The sequence below is a fragment of the Pollicipes pollicipes genome, unplaced genomic scaffold (genome assembly GCF_011947565.3).
Source record: "Pollicipes pollicipes isolate AB1234 unplaced genomic scaffold, Ppol_2.1 Scaffold_7258;HRSCAF=8750_pilon_pilon_pilon, whole genome shotgun sequence".
Lineage (NCBI taxonomy): Eukaryota > Metazoa > Arthropoda > Thecostraca > Pollicipedomorpha > Pollicipedidae > Pollicipes > Pollicipes pollicipes.
In genome coordinates this window covers 35,675-62,363 of record NW_023597053.1, presented here as the reverse complement: position 1 = coordinate 62,363, position 26,689 = coordinate 35,675, and the positions used below count along the sequence as shown (strand labels likewise).

Genomic DNA, 26,689 nt, shown 5'->3' with positions numbered 1-26,689 from the left:
ACGGGCGCATATTTAGGAGATTACAGCGGGGAGTTCATTACCGGATCAAAAGCAGGCACATGGGATCACGTGTGTTTTTGCGCTCAGGTAACGGGACTTCGTTGTTAATCGTTCAAATCAGTCCTACCTAAAGACAACGGGGGAGAGGGCACTGTGGAAAACGATATCTGGTCGCAATGATCTCGCGCTTACATCTTTTACAGTAACGTGTAGTAATTCTCTTATCTCCAGAATACCACGGTATAGAATAAAAAAGAAGAACCTTTACCGGACAGCATTTCCACGAATACGAAGGCCATTCGGCGTTAGTCATTCTCCTGCGTAAACGAGCAAATCTAGAGCCAAGTCCGGTGTTGTAGCACGACTTTGCGGTGCGTTACTCCATACATATGACCATTTAAGTTGATGCGCCGTTAAAACTCGAACATTACCTATACATATAAATTAAGAGCATAGAGGGTCACTAACATGATGGCCTACATTGTGATTATAACAAGGTGATCATGCACATGCCAATAATGCTATTTTGCACGATTGAGGCGGTAAAGAGACGACTAATTTCTGGTCAGAAGACATCACCAGACTGTAAATTACGGCAGCATGTTCATGGTCTAGCACGGCACTTACATTACTGCCGTCTAAAAAGCAAAAACTATTGTGCGCCTTATCATATTCGTTCGAATCACAGCTCATGTACGTAGCGCTTGGCCGTGTCAATCTGTGATTACGATATAAGCAAGAAATGCCTTTAGCTTCTGGCTTTTCACCATTGAGAGCTCAGAGTGTTTACACCAAATATCCACCTTCAATATGCCAGGAGATACTGGGCAAACGACATTATAGAGCAAGATTGTCATTTTATTGAATATTGACGATATCACCAGTGCATGCTTGATGACTTCGCATAACCAGTAGCTCCTAGTATGCTGAATATCAATAACCCAACACGATAACTGAATGCATCATCAATGAGCATGCATGATATGTACCGTCCATTATACCACGCGCGAAAACCTGAATCTTTCAGTTTCTAGCTTAATGACACCATGTACTCAAAATCTCGCTACTGCCAATTGACCATACAGTCTTTTCCAGCATCTCTCGTATGTCAGCTATTAGCAGAGTTGTGACACGTCAAGCAGATGTGCCTTATCTACAACAGTTCAGTGGCCTGCTATCCTTATTGTATGGTGATCATCGAACTCCGAACCACATAAAACTATATCACACAGCAAATAGCTCCTGCTTGTCTTACAGGGAAGGTCGACGTTACTGCGCGATTTTCTTTGGCTGCCAGGTTCCAATAAAACTATAAGGACAAAAGCTGCTTGCTGGGGAGAGGTCACCGATGCTTGCACACACATTGTACGATGTTGTATCTATTACCTCACGTATATCGCAAATGGCATTCATCGTTTTGCTTTGATACACTGAAGTTCGCGTAAGCCAGGTACTGCATATGTTTAAGCTTACCGAAGTCTTGCATGGCCTTCAAACTGTGCGACATCACGCATGGTGGCAGTTACAGTTTAGCATTTCTTTTTGTGTGCTTCACACAAGCTGCTTCGGTTTAAGCCCTCGCTATTGCACCTTTCTGATTTAAGTTGGATTTCTATTGAATGAGTTGTTCAATAAAATGAAGATGATGATGCTAAGCGGCGAAACAAGCACGTTTCCCTTTCGTTTGAAAAACAGTGCAACATGTGCGTTATCTTACGCACTTCCTGAATTACGCGCATTTAACTATCTCCAGCCTGTGTGCGACACCACCAGAGGAGCCCCAGGACGTTTGACGTGTTTCCGTTCCGCGCCGGGATTGGCGCCGCGATTCCACATGATCAGGGCAGTTATCACCTACCTACTGCATAGTGCACAAGTCGCGGGAGGGCTACGCGTCCGGTCAAGCTGAATGGCAGTAAAAGGCGTGATGTTAGCAGGAAATACTGAGTTCTTGGTTTTTCGGATTATGAGCTGACTGAGTTCTTGGTTTTTCGGATTTATGAACTGGCTGTAGGCAGCATCCCGGCATGGTAATGATTCTCATCGGAAGCTTGCGATAAATAATGTTAGGAAACGAGAGCACCCGGAGCTTCCGCAGCGATCGCCGAGGAGACTTAGAGATGCATCACCCGGAGCTTCCGCAGAGATCGCCGAGGAGACTCAGAGACGCATCACCCGGAGCTTCCGCAGAGATCGCCGAGGAGACTCAGAGACGCATCACCCGGAGCTTCCGCAGCGATCGCCGAGGAGACTCAAGGACGCATCACCCGGAGCTTCCGCAGAGATCGCCGAGGAGACCCAGAGACGCATCACCCGGAGCTTCCGCAGAGATCGCCGAGGAGACTTAGAGACATATCACCCGGAGCTTCCGCAGCGATCGGAACTTCCGCAGCGATCGCCGAGGAGACTTAGAGACGCATCATCCGGAGCTTCCGCAGCGATCGCCGAGGAGACTTAGAGACGCATCACCCGGAGTTTCCGCAGCGATCGCCGAGGAGACTCAGAGACGCATCACCCGGAGCTTCCGCAGAGATCGCCGAGGAGACTCAGAGACGAATCACCCGGAGCTTCCGCAGAGATCGCCGAGGAGACTTAGAAACGCATCACCCGGAGCTTCCGCAGAGATCGCCGAGGAGACTCAAAGACGCATCACCCGGAACTTCCGCAGCGATCGCCGAGGAGACTTAGAGACGCATCACCCGGAGCTTCCGCAGCAATCACCGAGGAGACTCAGAGATGCATCACCCGGAGCTTCCGCAGAGATCGCCGAGGAGACTCAAAGACGCATCACCCGGAGCTTCTGCAGCGATCAGAACTTCCGCCGCGATCGCCGAGGAGACTCAGAGATGCATCACCCGGAACTTCCGCAGCGATCGCCGAGGAAACTCAGAGACGTATTTAATCGACGCGTTTCCCAGAGACAGACCCCAGCCGCTGCCCCACTTACGCAGTGTAAATCAGAGCTTCCTGAAAAAGGCGATTTTCAGTTTTCAAAACTACTTCAAAGGACAGTACTACAATCCGAAGGCTCGCATGAAGTTACACTGAATACCGTACACCGCTACTGTTTTTAAAACTCGCCCAAACATCCGGAGATGGAAAGCAAAATTCCGCACGCTGGCCTTGGCGTTCGCTGTGAGCTGTAATCTACTTGTAACTGTGCTCCGAAAAACTAAGTTGCAAAGTCTTTGATTGTTTCCAAACTTCTTCAGCTTCTTCTGTCCTTTGTTGGCTGGACAAACGCGACATACATCATACTTCATCACGGCGTTACACAACGCTTGTAAAGCAACGCAAACAACCTCTTCCTCAGACTTCCACCAGCGACAGCAGGCACGCAACTGAGTCTCCGAAACAGGGTCGAAATCAGAGTCCTGGTATGCCGATAGTTGAGTCCCGAATCCAAGACCCCAGAATCCGGGTCACAGTCAATCAGTCATTGTAACTGTGAGAGACGGAGATCGTCCGGGGCTTCAATCGTCAGGTAAAACTTAACGTTTAACGTAACCCATTCCGACCTAATCTAAACCTAGCCTGACCTGACATCCAGCTGAGTTAACACTGGAACGGTGGCTCAATCAACTGGTATAAGAGCATCTGGGGAGTCAAAGACTCGGAGCCATTGAAGTGTTCGCCCAGCGATCAGAATATTTGTTTCCGGAGCCGAGGTTGACAGAACAAAACGCAAGGCTGACAACGCTTACCAGGAAAAATGCAAATGTTCGCCCAGATTTGGACATAGGTATGCGCTGCGCACGAAGCTTAATTTGCATAAAAACCTGCTGTGTTAAGAGAATTATCAAATTCCAAACATGGTGGTGTTACCTGAGCTTAATCAGCTGCAGTTATAACACCTGCAAGCTACCTCGATGTCACGGAGCACAAATCTAGACCGCATTACTTTCCACACACGCAAAACATGTTCCTAAACCAAATTTCCCTCACAAAATCCCCGATGCAAAAGTACCCGAATCTTTGGCATCCTCAATTTATCCTCCACAAACATAAAACCGAAGCTCAAGCTAAACAGAAAAACTAAAAAACCAAAGTTAAAACAGCGACCATTTGGATTAACCTCCTGTCTGGCCACTGACAATCACCTCCAACAAATGGTAAAGGCCCTTGAATGGGAATGTCATCGCAGTGGGCAGTGCATGTGAGGCACGCAGACCCTTCCGACACAAAACAAATGCTTTCCAGCCCTACCTCTCACGAAAAAGCTTTCGATGTCACAAAATCACGAAAGATACCCAAGATGTGACCAAGATAAGCTATCCAGATAGTGCCACCCATCGAAATTTGAACATGACCTTGTGGTCAAACTAGGTCATCCTGATCCGGCCGTATCAAACCAGCCGAACCCACAACGGTTCAGAATTCAGTCTTGTAACAAAGCGCATTGCTTTAGAGCATGGGTTTGCCACAAAATGCGCAAAATCACATACACGAGTCAGTGTTCTAGTCTCGAGTCCACGTTTTAGAGCTCAGAGTATGATCAACGGCAGTCACTTTGACTTAAGTTGCTCATAGTAGTGAGACTCAAATCTGGATTCGTTTTGGTTGTGGACTGAGTCGGAGCCTTATTCAGAGTTTCATCTCTTCGAAATATATCTTCTGAAGTGTGTCAGTCACATTTTGTTAGGCTTGACTCCGAGTCCGAGTCACATCTTTGTTAGGTTTGACTCCGAGTCCGAGTCACATTTTGCTAGGGTTGACTCCGAGTCCGCATCTATAGGTGTTTTATTGGTGAGGTCGAATCGGAGTGTCATTCACCTGCCACACAAAACGGCTTGCTGAGTCTTCGTTCCAAAGCGTGACGTGTCCGGAACCCCATCCACCCATGGCTAGATTCATGCCTACGCTTGTGTACATACTTATTCTAAATGAGTGTCGTGAAGTGAATATTCGCACGCTACAGCACTCATACATATCCATGCCAGAAGCTTCCTGATGAATGCTTCAGATGCACGACAGTTTGCTACATGGCACGTGGGTGTGGTAGGGGTTGAGTTGATGGTGGACGACTTGTAAAAAACATCATTTCGAATATTGAATAAACACCATTACTGATTCATCTGGTTGGGACCGAGAAGCCCTACATGTAAGTCTGTCTTTATGCTCATAAGGCTTTCCAAATGGTCCCACCCGATCGCAAAAATAGACGCCATCGATACTTGTCCCTCCGGACGTCTCGAAACACATGTATATAATCGTACTTAGTACTTCACATTGCTTCGCTAAACCACCCCAATACACCCCTGCAGATCACAATGGGCCGTACTGGCGTGGGAGCATCGCAGGGAGATCCTCTCGCAAGATGAATCACAAGTTCGCCATGTTTATTAGTCATCGCAATCACTCATAAGCCATCCTAAACACGTGACGCGCACCCCATGAGAGTCTTCATCAGGCGTACGTCCCAGCATGCGCAATTCAGGCCCAGTCCAGCCGGTCAACAGGCCTCGTCAGTCGGCGTGCTCCCTGACCCCTTCCCCGCCCACCGCGCCACGTGACCCGCACCGCCGGCGGTGTCGCGGGCGGCCGATCCCCGGCGTCCGGCGCGGCTCGCGGACCATCGGTCGGCGCGGCCGCCGATCGGGGCCGTCGATACGGGGCGACGGCGACGGCGCGGCGCCAGGGCAGCCGGGCCGATCCGTGTCGGGCCCCGGCCCATACCGGTTCCACTTTCACATCGGGCCGACTGTCGGCGGCCGGCCCACTTCCAGGGCAGCCGCGCGCCCCGCTCGCAGCTGGGCGCGCCCGCCGGCCGCGCCGTGCGCAGCGGCCGGCCTGTTGACGTCGCGTGCGCGCCGGCGACCCGACGCCCCTTCTCCGGTCTCGGTCAGCGGCTGGCTCGCGGCGCTGATGCAGAGCGCTGCGGGTTCACGTGCCCTGCTTCCTTCGCACGTCCCCGCGAACACCTCTCAGCGGTTCCAACTCGGCATGTCGGTACGGCCGGGCTATGTCCTGGTGCCGAGGCGGAAGTCGCTCGGCGACGCTCCCCGTGGCCAGATCGGGGCGGGCTCCTGGCGAGCCGTCATTTCGGGCCGCACCAGTTGTCCGATTGGACCGCGTCACGTCCGAGGTGGACTGCAGTCTGTGTATGTTGGGCGCCCCGTGGGTTACTGGGAACGGCGCGCTCCCATGAGGCCGCCCTCGTCTGTGTTTGGCGCTCTGAAACACGTCGGGTTGTGTCTGACACAACCCCGACACAAAACCTCGGGTCATGCGCCGAACCACCAAAACAAGATTGCTGGGCTTGATTGGTGCAGTAAATACCTTTTGTTTCAGAACGTGCATCGGCAGGGCATGGCGTTTTTCACGGATTGAACTAGCCAAAAATGGTGCTTACGAGACGGCGGCCAAGCAGTGGCTCTGCAGGGTAATGTTGCACTACCATAGCGGCGAAAGGACCAGAAAAAGGTTAGTTGAATAAAGCTAATTACACTTCAAAATATACATGCAACCCGCATTGCGAAAAAAAAATGTTGCTGAGTCTGCTACAGCCGCACCTGTGTGGATTCTAAGTCCTCTTAAAGCATCGTTCAGTGTATAACAAATCAACATCGGCATAAGCTCTACCCGGCATAGCCCCACCCATGCATGCACTTGAAGCCGAAGCAGCTCCGACAGCCCGACGCCTGAGCGTAGCCTGAGGGCGCCGACGCCACGGACGGGCTCAGCGACGGGCGCCAGACCAGGGCCAGCGGACCGATGGCGGCCTATGGCGCGCAGCGCGGCGGGCACCACGCACAAATCGCCTCGGGAAGCTCGGAAACGAGGGGACATGCCACCACGCTTGTTGGTTCTGCCGCGCTGGCAAGTTCAGCTGTCAGAAATAATCAGCTGTTCAGTGCAGCTGCGAGAAACATTATACTTGAACAAGGTGGCGCTGATGGCCGCATTCCGGTGCATACGCATAGTTTGGAATATCAAAAATCAGCCAAACCATGTCAGGTGAACCCATTCATCTAGAAGCCGAAGTACCCGGGGTGAAATAGGTGTCATTAGTACAAGGTTGGGTTTCGAGGAGGTGGTGCGCAAAAAACGTAGTTTGTGAAATTAAATGTAAACTGTGCAAACAATATGAGGGAAAGACGGCCTATGTCAGCGAGTCACTACTCCCTATTTGTCTGATAATGAATGAACACCTGTGAAACGCTAGCAACAAAACAAAGCATACCCTTTCCGAGGCCATTTTTTCACGAAACACAATCAGACTGAAATCCACGGAGGCACGGTCCCTATCCCTTGGTAAAAGTCAAAGCCACATATAGGGCACCGGACCATCCAGACAGGGGGATTAGGGAATTCATTCTGATAAGAGGTCGGCAACGAGACCTACATGTGTAGGGTTCATCATGGCCGATCATGCCAATGTGATAAATGTCTCGATATGTGACGCGTGCATAGCTTAACATCGTTTGCACGCAAGAGATATGCCTGACGTGTGATGCGTAAAACCCGTTTGCTTAAAATTCGTTCGCACGCATACGTATTTGTAATTCTTACATATTCATTGTATCGTAAAAATGGGTGGCAGTTACCGCTGGCATAATGGGTGGCAGTTACCGCTGGCATAATGGGTGGCAGTTACCGCTGGCATAATGGGTGGCAGTTACCGCTGGCATAATGGGTGGCAGTTACCGCTGGCATAATGGGTGGCAGTTACCGCTGGCATAATGGGTGGCAGTTACCGCTGGCATAATGGGTGGCAGTTACCGCTGGCATAATCCCATGAATGCTGGTGACCTGTGAAAACTTTCACAAGCTGTTAAAGAACTTGAAAAATGGAGTAAGAACGGCATGCGATCCTGAATTTTCTGCCCATAATCGTTTTGACAAATGGGTGCAGCCGAAATATTAATGTATCCCTCCCTCCTTTCTCCTGGTTATTCGATGAGGAATCAGGCGGACAGTGCTGTCGCATGTCACAAATACTTCGTGAACATCGTGCATATATCCTTTTGGACTCTTTTGTGTCCCGCGCATGCCGGGTGATGACATACCAGAGCATTTGTATGTACATTTCGTGCATTTCAAACATGTGATGCGATCTTGCTATCAGTACTTTTATGCTGAGTCTTGTGATTTCCATGACAATTTGACACGTTTTTATATCAGGCTTGGCAGGGCATGTACCCAAATGTTTCAAAGCAAAACGGTTTTACTTCCATTTTAGTTTAGTAAGCGCAAACACATATTCTTCTCGATTAAGTTCTGTTTCACGTTATGATGACACTTTCTGATCTGCTCAGCGATAACATGGTGGCAAATTTGTTGCCATGTTTTGGTGCTCACGCTACAACCTATATGACAGTGTTTCCTGCAAACAAAGCGCCCAGGGGAGCGAAAGCCCAGTGTCTGGACAAGCTGTTCATAGCCCCACCACAGAGGCCAACAGTCATTTCCAGCTACGGTGTCCCGACATTGTGCCATACGCTGATATCGCACAATGTTTCGTGACGCAGAGCTTTAGGAATAAAAGTTCATGGTGTTCCTCCATCGTTATGAAGACGCTTTAATAGTCCCAGTGCGTGCTCGCGTGCCCGTGCTATACCAACAGTTTACAACTACAAACTGGTGTGTTTTACGTAAACACACCAGTTTATGGAAGCCTTTATTAAATCAAATGCATGCACATAAAGCACGATGAAATATAAAATCAACTTTTACTTCATGGGTAAATGCCAACAAAGTTTGTGAAAGACGATGCAATGTTCCATAATCCTGTCATTACACTATTCCCAAACATATACATGCACTCCGAAGTACAATTCAGATGAGTTTAAAAGCGTCATGCTACAAACAACAATAAGCGACGCTATCAACCTGCACTAAAAACCAACGACGTCCAATGTGGAGGTAAATAAACCAATGTGCCGAATCATATTCATAACAATTTCCCATGTCCCCGCGCGGATACGCACCGTGATCTCACCACTTCAATTCATAGACACTCAAATAATTCAAAGAATGGGATGCATTTCGCCGTTTCTGATGCGCGATGCATGGTGTATTTGATGTAACAACGGCGCGACAACGCGTTTGGATGAATAGCGTCACGACGCGTGCGTAAATGTTCATGCAGCTTCATCATATATGTGTTAATACCACGGTGATATCGTGTACAAACTTGCACTTGACTTAAGGTGCAACTGAAATCGAACCACTAAATTAGGGCGTCACGTCGAATATAATTTGAACTGTCTCGCCATGTCACGCCAAGTCTGATGACGCCCTTATGATATAATCTATGTGACGTTTCCAAACGTGTGTATGTCATGATGACGATTTGCAGTTTTTGGGGGGACGTCCATTGCGAGTGGTCAAGCATTTGCACATCAGAACTGGGCTTGCTTGTGCCAAAATGGGTGAGGTGCCATTGACGTGAGGCGCTTCATTTCCCGTTTCAATTTGATAAAATACAACGTGTTGCATTCATTAAGTTGTTCAGTCATGCTTAAAACTTCGCTGAGACTATTTCATAACGAGCAGCTTTAATTTGCCCTTTGCTATGTATTTAGGCTGGTTTATCAACTGCACCTTTCCTGGCTGAATATTTCGGAGGAGTTAAGCAGGCATTTGGACCTTACGTATGACATACCTATAAAGTAACTGTCCTGTCCTGGATCGGACGCTGACCAATCTCGGGTATGAACTACGACTACACGCCACCCTGGTTGTCATTCTGGCGTCGCCTGCTTTCGATGCACGAGAGAAGAAAATTAAAACGCCAGCGCGAAGAAGCCATTATAATCTGAGCCTGTTCAATGGGCTGCTTGTCAATATCGGAATAAGATTGCACCGCCAGCGAAATCACTCCCCAGTTTGTACTTCGACTCCTCTTAAAGGCGTGTAGCCCGTCAAATGTGCACAGCAGTCACATATTGGTGTCCGGTGCAAGGTAGATCACAGTCGGTGTGTTGTTCGGTCTTCTCTCTCAATATTGGCAAAATGATAAAACGATGAGCTATGGCATCGGATTTTGCAATATGAATATGAGATAAGCGGAGCAATTCTCGTATCTTCAAATAATCAATACACTATCACCACTGAAGCTAATTGGTTCAATTCACACAGGGAATAGGATCACGACAGCCATGGTCACCATATGAATCCCACGAAACACCCACAACCCTGGGCGTAGTTTCATGAAGGCTTGAAAATTACCGGGACGGTATGAACAACCGGACTTCACGCTTCGCCCAACTGCAGCAGGACCGATAACCACGGTTATTGCGTGACGCCGTTCACATGAATTAAACCAAACCAAATTAAATTAAACCAAAATCAACTAATTTAATCAATGAACCAATTCAAACTAATTTAAATCAAACCAAATTAAACCCGTGCCTTTCAAAAGTTACAGAAAAACTAGCTTTCCAATGATAAAGGACCACTATCAATGGTGTATGGTCTAAGCCTCCATATCGTGTTATTTCTGTATTTTACTGCTCTCAGCTAACAACACAAGGATGGCAGCACGCCGTCCCAGTGATGCTCTGCTGTTGTCATTGGAGCTTTACAGCGTGCGAGGCAACTGAAGCAACACAACATCGTCCGCCTATCACAGTGGTGGGAGCGGCAGGCACGCCGAGCAGATGTACCACGCACCTCTGGCTTCCCAACGAAACCACGCTCACGACTATGCGCGAACCATGCGCACGACACAGGAGAGCGGAGGCAGCACATGCGGTTAATGAACATGAGGCACTAAGCGCCCTGCTATATACCATGTGAAGTTAGTTCAAATACATGTTGGCAGATGCCTTTACATTGGAAACAACTGTAAGTTTAGGCATGGGGGACCTGCACGGCTCCACGCTGAAGCGTTCGGTCAGTGCCGAGACCCCTTCCGATAACGTTTGCCATTCTTACAAGCTATCGGTGGTCTACTCAGCTGTTTATAAATATTTAACTCTCCACAATTTAGCCTCACCACTATGAGCAGAAGTGTTAGGTGAGATGTGAGGTGAGGTGAGGTGTGAGGGAGCTTATGAATATTCATATCGCATCAGTGGCCCCGCAGTTTCCCGAGATACGCGGTTTTATCCCGGCCGCACTCGCGGAGGGTGCCGTGAGTGCATTCAAGGCAAGCGATAGCTCGACTAGTTACAGCAAACCAATTTATGGCCTTCAAATCACAGTGTAGGAATACACGAGGCAGAAAGTTTGCTTGCTGGCACACGGCTACTGTCGGCGGAGTGAGGACAATTAGTGGCACCAACTATCACTAGTAATATGCCCCTGATACAATCGCTGGAGATGTTGGATGTATTAGTAATACGTATGTATTACTACGTACCTAATATATTAGGTAGTGTATTGTACATAAAGAATATCAAACCGAATTAACGTGCTCACTTAAATGGGCTAGATTTAGGAGAGTCTCTTCATCTCAAAAACGTAACATTTATCTTACCTCACGCACGGAAAAAATCGGGTAGAAATTGCGTTTTACCACCACACTTCTCAAGAGATCGCACTGGCACCATTGTATCCAATCAATGGAATGTCACATCAGTGTTATCACGGGAAGGTGGCGTGCCTTCCAATCTTGCTTAAATGGGTGATCGAAAAATATAATGTTCGCTACTTGCCCGCTCACGACAAGATTTCAGGTAACGTCGTGCAGCTACAGGCATGGAAAACAGTGCCTTGAAGCAGGGAATGTGTTACGAGAAAGATTTACGAACATCCTGCATATATCACGATTCACAATGTGTTTCTGCACTTTTCGCCACTGGGCGCCCCAGCATCACACAATATTTCAAGTCGCTGGTAGCCATGACATACATGTGCCAGCTCGCATATTACATGCACGCATCCACCATTTACATTTACCTGCACAGTAAATGGTTGCACACAACAAATGCACACAAGTCAAAACTAGTCCTCATCGAAGTCCGAAGCATTGGTTAAACGGGTCGGCTAGGACAATGGTGAATTGCCCCATGGTCCGCATGGCAGCGCCATTTTAATGCGGGTCAACGTTTCACCATTCAAGGTCACACCAAATGTCTCAAAGGTACTCGTGATTCGACGCGCATATGGTTCATTTAGTTAGCCCGTAATCTAACATACGTTGGGCAGCTGAATAAGTTAATCAACAGGAGCATGACACTTACCTGAAGCGGCAATGGGCGTCGTCACTCCCCTTGTGACCTCCTTCCCAGCACCTACGACGAAGTTCACTTTCCCAACGAGTATAGCCGTCGACGCAGCTATCCGTCCGCATGAAATCACTTCTGCCGGAAATCAGTCACAAGAGGAGAGCGGCAATCACATATTTTCAGCTCCTGCACCCCTGACACCACCACGCAGGCTTTGTTTTGGTCTTCTCTGCTGCGCACGTGGTATTTACTACGTCGCAATAGTAATTTCATTGATGACCATTGGCCAATCACATCTCTCTCCATTTACCGGTAGCATATGCGGTAGCAACTCACACCCATGGGCTCGCGCCATTTTTACTTTCTACTTAGCCCGAGTTGAGTAGAGTTTTACTATGAACAGGCAGCTGTGAAAAATAATGTTTTAAAACATTGCATGGGCATATACTTCAGAAAAAAGAAATAAATTGGCATAATTCAAACAACTAACATTTTTGATACATAGATATTGAATGCAAGGGTTATGGAATTGATGAAAAAATGGGAATTGGACAAAAGTTGGAAGACACAATAATATTGCATGACCAAACATTAGCTGATGGCCAATCATTGTAGTAGGCATTTTCAACGCATGCGTTACATTCATGACCAGACTGTCTTAGCTGTTTAACAGACTGCTTCTATCTAGATGCTGGTAGTTTTGAAATATTTCATGATTTCGTAGGGCGCGGTTTGTCGTTGCTACGTCTTCCCCTGCCCTTCCGGTAAGTGCTTGCCCGACTCTCCCTAGCTTTGAACACATTCAAGAAGATTCCTGACAAATACAGTCAAGTCTGTTATCCTGACAATAGCAGACTAGGCCACAAAGACACGTCCTCTGCGTGCCAGATCATAGCTGGTCAGAGGAGTTACTCATATTTTTTTACCTTCCATGTCTGTACTGCTACCCTAATATATGTACATATATATATATATATATATATATATATATATATATATATATATATATATATATATATATATATATAATGTAAACATATATTATGCACATAGGTTCATGTACATGCTATTAAATGCATGCGTGTAGATGCCTGTTGGAATATCCTTGAGTTGCAATACATATTTGCTTCCATTTTCATTTACTCATGGACACAAACTGGTGATATTTGGTAGAATTTCACATCCTAGTTATGCTTTTCACCTACTTGCATTTAAGATTTCTGGATGATTGGTAACCACATGTGACATAAGATATAAATTCCCTTCCAGCCATTGTGCACCAGTCATGCTGCTTAGAAACAACCTCTCCCTCTGTATGCAACCTGATTTATGAGTGGACATTACACACCTCAGTAGTTAAGTATATAATGTGGCTGGATGGACTGTTGATTTGTGGGGGCAAAGAGAAAAGCTGTCCTCTCAAGTTGATAAATTTTGCTGACAGCAATGCATTGTGAATGTTACCTCAAGACCCGTACCAAGGAAAGGGCTAGAATCCAACTTTAATCCACTGGAATCCAACAAAAAGTCCTATTAAGTTTTTGATGCCACTATTTTTTGTGCTTTTTTGGGAAACTGGCAATTGCTGGTGTAGATTTTATCATGACTCATGTTCTTCAAGTTTGGCAGTTAACACACAAATTTTCAACACAATTTTTTCATGGCAGTGCAGCATATTTCCTTTATAAAATTGAGTCTGAAAATTTGAATAGATGGTACTGTATGTGAGATGCTGGTGAAACTAAAACAGCATTGAATTTCTGACAAAAGTAGTGTTTTGTTTATCAGGACAGTTCTGGTGCATATTTTTTAAGAAACAGTATCCATGCTTAGAAAAATGTTAACACTGAAGCTAAAAAAAAATTATAACCAGGAAGGAATAGTGAAATGTGCCTGTCCTGATGCTTGATGATAGCAAGGAAAATATAATGATCATTATCCTAAAATGATATGTTGCAAATCATGATGGTCATGATAAAGCCTGGAATTTTAGGTTGTATCTCAGCCTAAATTTTATTGAAGAGGGGTGCTCATCTATAAAATTTAAATGAATGATGCACAACATCAAAATCAAGATGCTGTAAGGAAGAAAGGCTGGTTTAATGTGCCATGGTGTTGATACATTATCTATATAATGCATGGCACAAAAGCAGGTGATATGTCAATATTATCAGCTAAAGCATGGGCTCAAATGTTTGCATTTTATGAAATTGCTTTTTGCATCTTCAAATATTGTATCTTATAGCCATCAGAAATTATCATGTCTTGACTTGCACACCCCAGTCTCATCTCATTTCTGTTTGGTTACTTTATGCCTATTTGTGAGTAAAGATGTTGTGCATAACATGAGTCTGATGCAACTGAGGCACAGCTTTGAATTCATTGAATGGCTGCCAACACTTCTTCAGATAAAAAGGATGCTACAGATGAAATGATGAAATGATGATATTGATGAAATGAAACAATGCTTTAGAAATGTAGCATTTGCCCTCATCCCTGCTGCAGAGTGGAGCAGCTGGTCGATTGGCTGGCTAACTGGCCGGACGGCCGAGCGAGTTAGACTTTCTGAAGAAACAGCTGGGGTGTGCCAGCAGTGAACAAATTAACAAACAGACATGACTCATTCACATTTATATTCATTTACACATTCACAACGATATGTCGCTATTTGTGCTCGTGACAACCATGAGGCAAACCCAGTTTGATCCCATTAACTGGCTTTAAACTTGACCCGAATTAACCTCAGTGGCCCAGCATGACATTCAGATTATAATGCATAGCAGTATGGAAAAAATCATCAGTGCTGTCAGGAACATTGCATTGCTGTAGATATACCGGAAGCGTATCAGCGCCTGTGCTCACGCTCGGACGCTGGCTACGCTGTTGGCTTGGTCAGCCTGTAACTTCACAATTTTCCAGTCGATTTTCTTCTTTACTTTAAACGACGCGCTATGGTTTCATTTCCAGGTAAGTAAAAACACCATGCAGATCCGTCCATTCACTCCGGAGATGTTCACGAAAAACGGGAGGTGGGGGGGGGGGGGGATTTCGCCCTTCCCCTCCAATGCAGTCGATGCGCCCTAAAACCCCAAATCACCATCACATCATACAAAAGGTCATTTTTAATGAATTTGCATGAAATGCTTTTAACTGATTCAGTCCATCTGGAAATATTTACAATCAAGTGTATTGAGCCCGTTATGAGTGATTTCATGCACCATCACTGACAAAGCAGACAGCACAAGAGCCCCGTTGCGTGTTGCCTTGCGGGCCGGTTAGCTAGCGAGGGTCGACGTCAACTCGCAGCGTCCAGTCCTGCCGATACCAGGCAACAGCTGGCTCAGGCTCGACAGCCGATTAGCTAGCGAGGGTCGACGTCAACTCGCAGCGTCCAGTCCTGTCATGCCGATACCAGGCAACAGCTGGCTCAGGCTCGACAGCTGCTCGAACGAGGCCGCTCCCAGAAGTCGGTACAGGACTGGATTCGTTCGCTGAAGCGCTGCAGATTGGGGCGCCGGCAGACCGCAAAGGCTTGCGTGTGATTTTTGCGTTGCAATTCAGAAGATGCAATGAGAAAGCGCATTTTGTGTGACTGGCAAGCGCACACAGGCCCGTAGACACGAGCGTTTAGCTAAATGGGGCACGGTGACACACGCAACGTGGGAAGCGCAAAGGCAGTATGCGGGTGAAACCAGACAGCTGCCGTCCTGTCAGTGCTGGCGGATTTTCCTAACGGATCGCGACCGGAGCAGCTTGCTTAGTCACTGCAATCAAGCAGAAGATCAAGCGGTGCCACAGTTGAGCACTGTGCATATTGAAGCCAACTCTAGCGACAGGACACAAGCCCCCGCCATGCAGCAGTGCGATGACGAGCCTCAGAATCGTGACGTGGCTGACGTGACGCACAAGGCCGACCCGAGCCCCGCAGGCTCTCATTTAAAACAACGAATTCCCCAAAAGCCTGCCTTCCGCATTTGGGCAGGACCGTCGCCGTGCACGGCACTTGCGTGTGGATGTGCTACATAAACGTGGTCCTTTTTGCCCAGCGTTCGTCCGCCCGGCGGCAGCCTTCACTCGTGCCGCATGGTTCGGAAGTAGTGCCTCGAGTCGTCGGAGTGTTCACCGGCCGGCCTGCCGCAGCGGCCGTGAGAGTGCATGCTGGAGTTCGCCTCCCCCTTCCTCCCCTTGTGCTGGGGCGCGCCTCCCCGGCTGCGGGCCCGGCCTGATGTGTGCGGGTACCGCGACGCGCAGGCCACCAATGGCTTAGCGTCCAGGCGGTCCGGACACCGGAGCGACATACGCTGGTGGGCAGATCCGGCCGCCGGCGGCGTAACCGTCTCCTTGGCGACGGCATCGTGCGCCTGCCGGGCACATCCTCTGACGTGGTAGCCCTGCGGTGACTACGGCTGGCCAGCGTTGCGCGGCCTAGCTGTTCTGGTAGTCGCACTTGCTCGGCTGCATGGTGACGCGCTGCGTGTTGTTTCTGGACTAAATATCAAACTGGCTTCTCTGTCCGGCTGCCCCACTGTATGTGCGACCAACCTGCCGAGCGTGCTGTGCCAAAACGCGCGGACGGATCTCGGCACGGACGGCACCACCTCGTGCGCCGGGTCGGCGGGAAGACTCTCGTGCAGGTGTCGAGTTGATCGGTGGCGCGTGGGACGTGACGCGCGCCGTCGGCCGGAGCTCTGCACAATCCGCATCATCAAGGGTGCAGGTCAAACGGAGGGCGTCACTGACCCGAGCCTCTGCACAATCCGCATCATCAAGGGTGCAGGTCAAACGGAGGGCGTCACTGACCCGGGGCTCTGCACAATCCGCATCATCAAGTGTACAGGTCAAACGGAAGGCGTCACTGACCCGAGGCTCTGCACAATCCGCATCATCAAGTGTACAGGTCAAACGGAGGGCGTCACTGACCCGGTGCGCTGCACAATCCGCATCATCAAGGGTACGGGTCAAACGGAGGGCGTCACTGACCAGAGGCTCTGCACAATCCGCATCATCAAGTGTACAGGTCAAACGGAGGGCGTCACTGACCCGGTGCGCTGCACAATCCGCATCATCAAGGGTACGGGTCAAACGGAGGGCGTCACTGACCAGAGGCTCTGCACAATCCGCATCATCAAGTGTACAGGTCAAACGGAGGGCGTCACTGACCCGGTGCGCTGCACAATCCGCATCATCAAGGGTACGGGTCAAACGGAGGGCGTCACTGACCCGAGCCTCTGCACAATCCGCATCATCAAGGATACAGGTCAAACGGAGGGCGTCACTGACCCGAGCCTCTGCACAATCCGCATCATCAAGGATACAGGTCAAACGGAGGGCGTCACTGACCCGAGCCTCTGCACAATCCGCATCATCAAGTGTACAGGTCAAACGGAGGGCGTCACTGACCCGGTGCTCTGCACAATCCGCATCATCAAGGGTACAGGTCAAACGGAGGGCGTCACTGACCAGAGGCTCTGCACAATCCGCATCATCAAGTGTACAGGTCAAACGGAGGGCGTCACTGACCCGAGCCTCTGCACAATCCGCATCATCAAGGGTACAGGTCAAACGGAGGGCGTCACTGACCCGGTGCTCTGCACAATCCGCATCATCAAGGGTACAGGTCAAACGGAGGGCGTCACTGACCAGAGGCTCTGCACAATCCGCATCATCAAGTGTACAGGTCAAACGGAGGGCGTCACTGACCCGGGGCTCTGCACAATCCGCATCAGCAAGTGTACAGGTCAAACGGAAGGCGTCACTGACCCGAGGCCGAATGACAGCATGGGGCCCACTGCGGGGTACGTGCTTTTGCGTTTGCCAGTCGTGTTCAACGTTGTGACCGGCAGGCGCGTGCGAAGTTTTGGACTCGGGGTCCTCCGAGTGCTGGCAACATTGAGCTAGCTAGAGCAACATTGAGCGACCGAAATCCGGTGGGAAGATTGACTGCCGCAGCTCGGCCCATCAACCAGTACCCGACTTATTCCGTGTCCCGTGCCAAGATGCTCGCGCGGCGCGCGCGCTCAAATTCTGCACCCCTGTTTCTTGGAACTCCATTGCAAAGGCTCAGACAGCCAAGGAGACACCAGTTTGCCCAAGGCTCCGGCTTGTCAGACTACATTGCATGGGCTGTCAGAGCCTCCGGCTAGAAATTTTCGTAACGCTGACAAAAACAGCAACAGGGACAGGCAGAAACAGATCGTGAGACGGAGACGGAGACGGAGCCGGGGAACATCTGTGCAATCGCCTAAGTAGGTGCACTTTGGGCGACTGTAGTTTCAGTGCAATCGCACCAAATACGTGGTAAAGTATTTACTACAATGATGAAACATTGACACGATAAAACACAGTTGAACCTCTGGCCCGAATGGCATAATTTTTACAGCTCCTGCTTGCGGGATTACCATCGGCCGCCCAATTGTGACAAAAGTCATGCAGTGTCACTTCAGCATGGTAGTCGTTTACAATGCTCGGTCTCTTGCCACACAGTATAAGGCTGCCAGGATAAGGCTGCCAGCTCAAAAAGCACAACTCTCTGTGGGACTCAAACACGTGCGTTTCTCCTTTCGTGCTTTGCGACCTTGCCGCTGTATACATTATCTGTGGATGGGAAGTTCCGTCGTGGCTTGGGTTATTCCAGTTGGCTACCGGTGCTGAAATGCTAACGAATGGACGTTTGTGGCCCTTAATCTGCTTTTTGCTTGCTTGCTTGCGCTGCGGCCTTGGCTGTGGCTTGGCGCTTGCGCTGAAATGCTTGCGCTGTAGCCTTTAGTTGATACCGCCACCATTTGTACTTTCAGAGGCATGAAATCATTCAGGTTTCTTAGTACTCCCTCGCCATTGCGTCGTAATCTTTGCTGATGCGTTCTCGCGGCCCAGCACAGAACGAAGTTTTTACATACTGTATTCGTACTTACAAGCAAGGCCACAGACCGATTGATCCTATGGATACATTCCGAACTTACTACCTAAAGGTAAAACAAGGCCAAATGGCGCTCCTGGAAAATAAGGAATAAAGGTATTTATATCTTCGAATGACTACATTAAATAAGGGAACTGATTCACAGCCTTGGATTGATGACCTATGGCCAACTGAAGCATACCAGGTCATCCGAGAGATTGTGCCTCGAATCTGTATGATGTGAATGTGAAGCATAGAGCCCTTCAGGTGGCGCTCAAAATAACATCATTTATCATTCCGTCCGCATGCTGGGTGCATAGCGTAACACAACAGCGTCATACCCGACAAACGTGGTTTTCAGATTACGTGAAGACATGTGTTGCATCATATTTCGTTGCCTCATCACAAATAAACGACCAACATTGCTCACATGTTATGACTTAGCACGAGGTCAGGACATGACAAGGTGACCTCTGCTGACCTCATTGAACGGGCTCAATTAAACCCACTGTCACGAAATGTCGTCGCATGTCGAGCTGCACCAAGAAAAGGAATAAGGCTCAGATTCAGTGCCGATGATGGTTTAATTAGGTCTTAAATCACGATTTAGGGTGACCTGATCCACCAAGCAACATATAAACATTTGGCAAAAGATGGCTCTGGAGCTCCTTTAACGCTACGGAAAGTTTTAGCTGGCTGATGTTAACACGCGCCCGGATGGTCGGCTAGATACCCTTCGCTCGGGTGGGGAGGGGGGGGGGGGGGCGGAGGGGTCAGTTTGACCCGCTGAGATTTAAGAAAGCCAGAGACACCAAATTTACAGGGGGTCTTGACCTGTACGTGAACTCACTTAGGTCATGACCTTCAGGTTAAATAAGTTTAAACAAGGTCAAATTCCAGGTTGGTCTCCAAAGTGCCCCCAGAATCTAGGCAAATGTTTCTTAGCAAAGGTCGCAAGCCCATTTGAGGTCCGTGACCTTGTTTGACCTTTTGAAAGCCATGGTGATCAAAAGCATACAAGACTGCTCTGAGTTTTGCATCTGAATAAGCGACAAAGATTACGCCAGGCAGTATGCTCCTAAAACAAAATTTTGACCCGGGTCATCTTTGGTCAATGACCGGTTCTGACCTCTAAGAAGTCAATGGAAGATGTATAATGCGGTTCCTGCTGTCAATAAATTTGAAATGAGCACTAGAAACTACCCCATACAGCAAGCTCTGTAGTAATAAATCAGGTTGGTTTTGACCTTGGTATGACCTTCATACCTGACCTTAGGTCAGCGTAATTTGCTCATTCAGTATTTGTGTTGCCTAAGAAAGCATCTCAGAGTGTATGACTTCGTCTAACACTCCATTGTTGCTTCAGATTGAACGATTCCCTAGAAGTTGACTTCACCAAAACCATGGCCTGACTTTGGCCTGCCATAGGTCAGCAACCTTACAAAGCATGTCTAAATTTTTGATGCCAAACGATCCACTATTCAATTGTCTACAGCTATGCAAAATTTGACGCGGCTACGCCGCGCCGTTCGGAAACCATTCTGGAAAAAATTTTCGGCGTGTCAATTTGACCCCCGCCCGAGCGCGCGTTAAATTAGCGGGAAAATCGTACCAGACAATCTTTGGCCTTAAAGGCGAGAACCGTATGGTGTTAGTCTTCGGCCTTATAGGAGAGAATGTCTCTTAAAAGGGATTGGGCCTGCCAAAAATCGCCTGAAGCTAAATTTATGAAAAGTTGCGGCATGCTCTCCTGATTAATGTGGCGTTCATTTTAACTGGCGTTTTCTCTCTACATTGCAGTAGTTCTGCAACGTTTTGACGGTAACACGAGTCCACTTAGTGACGGCTAGGTACTACATAGCGGCACTTAATGAAGTGCTGTAGCCCAAAGCGTTACGACCGAGGACAAGGAACAAATGTGACAATGTTTTAGTCTTGTGGCATTTGGTGGGGTTGAACAATGTTTTTGGATTATACTTTTCTGATCGTTTTGAGAGAAATAAGATGCAAGCTTTTTGTAGCCCCAACCCATTTGGAATAATCTGATGCGTTCAAAATTGTCGATTTTACCATGCTGACCTACGACAGTGATCTTTCTGCTTGACCTGGTATCCCCTCAATCTGCAACGCAATGGAAACTTTTTGCATGGCTCGCCATCACACATCCATTCACCTGAGTCCATACTTGATGATCCCGAACATTCGAACAGAAGGTTGTTTAGAAATGTAGCCGCATATATAATAGTCGGGCGCAATAGTCGCATATAGAAAACGACCCAAATACTCAGCTCCTGGGCGTAAAAGTGATTCCACACGTTTCAACTTGAATTTGACCTCCGAAGCCGCCGACATATACCAGCTTCCTGCTTCCCAGACTAACACTGCATACTGATGCTGCCTATCATTTTCGGCACCGTTTTAGCTACAAATGTCGGCAAGCTTTTGGGACAAGTAATCCCGTCATTCGACGATCGTAGGTCGGGTTTCCTAGGAGTCACCGTACATCTTGGTTTCGTTCTGGGACCCGGAAATAAAATTCTGGCCACGAGTTCCGGTAAGTTTATGTTATAGCGTCCCAAGCGGGAAAACAGGGATACAGTTTCGCATCACATGTAGAGATCACAACCGGCGATGCAACTGATTTGTTGAAAGGAAATGGGCGCCATCGACGGTCGCACTAAAACCTGTACATTGAGATGGCATTAACTGAACAATTGTCAAAGCAACGGGAGGGTTGCCGCGTATGCAGTGCCGCGGCCGGCTGCAGAGTTCACAGCAGCTCACAGCAGCTCACAGCAGATCACAGCAGCTCACAGCAGCTCACAACAGCTCACAACAGTTCACGAAGGCTCACGACGCTGTCGTAACGGCATGGGGCAAGCTTCCGCCGTGTTGCTAATATATATATATATATATATATATATATATATATATATATATATATATGTATATACATTATACTGGTACCAGCCCCCCCATTGGATCCTTGTTGAGTGAGGACGTTACAGAAACATTGCAGCGTAAAGAACAGAGGACTGTGCACAAAGCGTACCACATAAATCAAGAGATGTCACACCTTTCTACGTATGTACCGAAAGGTAATGTTGCAGGGGATAACCGGATTTCATAATGTTTTCTCGTTAAGCGGTTCTACGTTTGTGTTTTGTGCGCGAGGCTTCAATCGGCTGGGATTTCCCGGAAGGCGGCCGGTCTGACGTGACCAGCACTCCGTGGGCCGGAGCCCACGGTTTGCCCGCCATTTCCTCCACGGCGTCGCTGTATTCACGGAACGCTGCCTCCAGAAGCGCAGCGTTCGGCTGCTGTGAACCGCACGGCGGTGATTAAGAGGGTATGTGCTGGATGTAACGGTCGCAGGCAGCCAGACACTTACGAAACGAATAGTTTGCAGCGCCAGTTTGGTAAACAGCTGCTGCAATCGAGATGTCACCGGGTACAGTGGTCGCGGCTGGAGTTCTGGAGTGTAGTTTTCCGGAGTTGTCAACACCGACTTCTTGCGTGGTTGATGCAGCGTCGGAGGAATCCCGGTGGGGATGGAAGGGAGGCAGGGAGGGGGTCGCGTGATTTTGCATCGTTTCTTTCCTCGCGGCGTCATAGGGTTAATTTTAAATGCTGACTAGGGTTGAGGAGAGATACCCTCCCCCACCCCCCGCTCCCCCTATTCGCTGCCCTTGGGTCTATGCGCTCTATCCCTTACGAACTGAAGCAACACTGCCTGGCGAGATCATTTTTGGATCGCGAGATCTGCAGACCAAGTAGTGGGAATTCCATTGGAGCTGAGGTGGAAGTGGCGGGATTACCCCGAAGGGTGTCGCTTTGGTATTCGATCCTGGGTTTGTCCATGAGCCGCCGGAGTTCGCGAACATCCCTGCCGTGGTGAGCTGGAATGCCCCGAGCTCGGTGTTGCGAGCATCAACACGGAAGCAGGCAGCATTCAGCACTGCTAGACGTGGTGTCATGCGTGCCCCATGCATCGTACCCGCTACCGGGCACGCGTCGCCACCTGTTGTCCTGCAGAGGTCCTTCCGTGGCCCCCGTGATGAGCGTGACTGCGGCGGATCACACTAGCCGTGGGCAGCGCCTGACTAGATGGATTGGGCTCATGTAGAGGGATCATCTCGGGGGGGGGGGGGGGGGGGAGGTAACCCTCCGGGAGCCTTGCGACCGTCCCCCTAGCGGCAGTGTTTATACCCCAGGCGTTTAATCCGGTTTATCGCGTGGGCTATTCTGGTCGCATTGCAATTCAGATTGTGGTTTGAGGACGTCAAGCCTCGTGTCGGGAGAACAGCTGCCGCCAGGGTAGTCCCATCGTCAGGTTGGTGGTTTAAGTCTACTTTACACTTGAACCGCTCTTTTAGCGGCGGGATCTGTGACCATTTGGGCTTGATTGTTTTTAAAAAATGCTATGAGGTATACATTGTGCGGGTCTGGCCAGCTATCTAGTCTTCTGTGGTGCTGAATAGATGAATTAACACTTAACATTTAGTGATGCAACTCTGATGATTGCATATTAAGTTTTGAAATCACGCATTGTTTCAAGAATGGCGTGCAGCAACTCTAGAATGCACCCAGTTGGCCTGCACCTTCGTTCATGCTGATGGCCTACAGCACGTCACGGAGGACAGCAGATGACTTCCATGTAGTGTACCTACAGCGTTAGTGCGTGCAGTCAAAGCCGTTCTTGACGCAGCTCTGCGCCGCGCGCCGCAGGACCCCGTCTGGCAGAGTCCGGAATGAACAGAAACGCCGGCAACCTGCCGAAGGCCACGAATGAGGCCGAGCGGCAGCGGAACATCCGGGCCGGCTCCCAGATCAGCGAGCTCAACAACCCCTGCCTGAGCGTGAGCAGCGTCCCCCCCCCCCCCCTCCCTGCCCTCACGTCGACTCCGACCCGCTGCATGGTGATGAGCCTGCTGGTCTGAAACCTGGCTTATTTGTCCGTCGGCGTGCTGGATGCCCCCCCCCCCCCCCCTGTATGCCCGTTGTTCTGCTGTAATCGGTTTCATGCGTCGCTTTGGTAGACCATAACGCAGAGCATTTTGATCCGCGACCCGTGGACTTTTTACAATTACCTGCTTGCCTGAGGGTATGCCGCACTAGTGTTTGTTCTCATTCGGGCGTGCCGTGTGTTACCAAAAATCGTGTAAAGGCCTGGTATATGACGTTGTATACAAACCTGTTGGATGCTAGATAAAGAATGAGTCCAAATCGCGGAATGTGATGATGTGTTGGCCCCGCGCCAGAGGCGTCAATGGTTTGGTTTGTATAACGCTGACAAAACGACGTTGTAATGTAGTTCGGGCTAGTGTGAGGGATAGCGACAAATGTGCACCTGCTTAAAAGTTTGCAGGCGGGGGGGGGGGGGGCACGGGAGATCACGGGAGCTATGGCACGGGAGATCCAAGCAACGCAGTCATGATTAAGCCACTTGCTTGGCAAAGTCGGACCGGTGTTGGACATGAAAGTCATCTATTAAGTATGTGTGCATTGTTGTTGCAGGAGCAAAGCCAGGTTCAAAAGTGCATGGACAAGTCAGGTTACGACAAAGAGAAGTGTCAGTTACACATGAACAATTACAATGCGTGCAAGAGGTTCTGGGTAAGCTCTTACGCCGTCTGACGCTGATGTGACGATTGGTCCGCTCCTGATGCTGGCTATCTTAGTTAGCTCGCGTCAGTACAGCAGTAGTATCTGCCTTGCTATGTCGGTACTCGTTCCATGTTCTATGGTCCAGTTCTGTGGTCCGAAGCTCGTCCTGTCAATGGTTTTTTGCCCCGTTCGTGCCCAAATACGGCAACCTTCCGTGACAAACGCACTGAGCGATTGCGAGCGATTGATGTTCTCCCAGATCCACCAATGGCGGTAGCTCTTGCGGTTAGCGTAGGCGACGGCCTGACGGGCAGACACGGAGAGAGGTACTGGGGCGCGCTGACGATAGGCGGCAGGGAGGTGTGCTGAGAAGTGTTGACGACAGGCTTCTCTGGCAGGGGGAGGTGCGGAGGCGACGCCGGAAAGAGGGCCTAGAGCCGGAACTTCCTCCCCCCGAGGAGAGGGCCGCCATCAAAAAGGAGTTCCTCTCCAAGGGTCATTTATAGTATACGGGATTCGCGGGAAGGTGCGCGGCGTCGTGCAGGCTGCTTGTGGTTGATGATTGTGGAGCATGGAACGCGTGGTGTGATAGAATACATGCGTTTGGTACAGATCACAACTTTGTGGCTGTTTGGAACTGGGGCTAGCGGAGACCAGTCATGTAGCCACCGTGACAGACTAGTGCGCGATTCTGATGTGGCCGTCTTTGTTGTGTGTATTCAGCTGCTGTTGAGGTATTTATTCGGCTGCACCTAGTTTTCTTCGATTCCCCGCGGTGCCCGCCCTTCGTGCCAGGGTGAGAGGCAGGCAACGCCATATAGCCCCAACAGCTGAGTGTGTCGTGAAGCCCCAATGACACGCACACACGCACGCGCACGCGCGCAAGCACACACGCACGCACGCACGCACACACACACACACGCACGCACGCACGCACGCACGCACGCACGCACGCACGCACGCACGCACACACACACACACACACACACACACACACACACACACACACACACACACACACACACACACACACACACACACACACACACACACACACACACACACACACACACACACACACACACGCACAGTTTCCTTTTCGTGGATTTCGCTATAGGTCATTCTCTTGACTTGCTCGTCGTGATATTATGGTACGGCAGCTGTGCCCACGCCAGCACCGCCCACCTGGGCGGGTGCAGCATTGGCACTACGTGCACGCCTTTATATCCATACTTGGCGTTTTGGTACAAATAACGCAAGGCTTGAAAGTGGCGTGCCGGCTGGTAGCACTTCGCGTCGGGTCGGGTGATGGTTCATGTATCGCTCGTTCAGTGACGTCACATGTCGATGCGAGCAGGAAACCCCGTGAAAAACCAGATGCCGCCCCAGGGGGATCAGCACACTTCCCTGCCGAATGGCCGCTCGAGTGTCACCTAAAAACCCCTGCTCTCCACTTGTTTTAAGGCATACTTCAGCTTGTTGCGGACGTCGCAATCCACGGCATTCTAATCAACAGACCACATCATCTGCGACATGCCACGATAACCTGTCACATTTACCACGAGAGGGCGGGCGGCGTGTGCGGTCAGCGGGCGCCGAGGCACGGGCGCCAGTTGGTCCCGGCGCAGGTGGGCCGTGCAGCAGTAGCGCGACGGCTCGCTGCCGAGCGGGGCGGCGCAGTAGCGACACCGGCGCGCCCCTGGCGCGTGCGGCGGCTCCGGACCGCGCCGGTCGGCGCTCGCGGCGCCTCCGTCTGCCTAGGTGTGGTGTGTGTGGCAGGGTGTGGCGGGCCACACGCCGCCACACAGAGCGGCCGGCTACAACCAGCGAGCCTGAATGCCGACTACCACCTCAGCGTTGCGGGCTGGCGCATCACGAGTACATCAGCAAGTTATTGCCAGAAGAATCTCCGACAAATGGCCTCCCATGCCGCGAGTCATCGCCGTCGGCGTGTGCGGGTGCTGGCGCGGACCGCTGCAGTCTGGCCGGCGCACTGCCGCAGAGTCCGGCAGCAACATTCCGCCCGTCTCCCCGCCCGCCGGACGCGCCACCACACACCGGTCATGTACAC

The 26,689-nt window shown here is 49.8% G+C and overlaps 2 protein-coding genes across 2 annotated transcripts in view; one reads left to right on the top strand and one right to left on the bottom strand.

Annotated features, from left to right (window-relative positions):
• Window positions 1-12,357, bottom strand: part of LOC119111027 (zinc finger protein PLAG1) — an 86,448-nt gene extending 74,091 nt beyond the window's left edge. The window contains exon 1 of the mRNA XM_037234852.1: window positions 12,132-12,357. The gene's annotated coding sequence lies outside the window, so the exon portion shown is untranslated. The remainder of the gene's footprint in view (window positions 1-12,131) is intronic.
• Window positions 12,358-12,779: 422 nt separating this feature from the next.
• Window positions 12,780-25,237, top strand: LOC119111026 (coiled-coil-helix-coiled-coil-helix domain-containing protein 7). The gene is made up of 4 exons (XM_037234851.1): window positions 12,780-12,880; window positions 23,740-23,870; window positions 24,529-24,627; window positions 25,017-25,237. Exons 2-4 carry the CDS (start codon window positions 23,763-23,765, stop codon window positions 25,122-25,124), a joined length of 315 nt encoding a protein of 104 aa, XP_037090746.1. The 5' UTR covers window positions 12,780-12,880; window positions 23,740-23,762; the 3' UTR covers window positions 25,125-25,237.
• The last annotated feature ends 1,452 nt before the right edge of the window (window positions 25,238-26,689 follow it).

Coding starts and splice junctions, on each gene's coding strand:
- LOC119111026 (XM_037234851.1), top strand. CDS start 23,763: ATGAACAGAAACGCCGGCAACCTGCCGAAGGCCACGAATGAGGCCGAG. Junction 23,871..24,528: donor TCAACAACCCCTGCCTGAGC/GTGAGCAGCGTC, acceptor TTGTTGTTGCAG/GAGCAAAGCCAGGTTCAAAA. Junction 24,628..25,016: donor ATGCGTGCAAGAGGTTCTGG/GTAAGCTCTTAC, acceptor CTTCTCTGGCAG/GGGGAGGTGCGGAGGCGACG.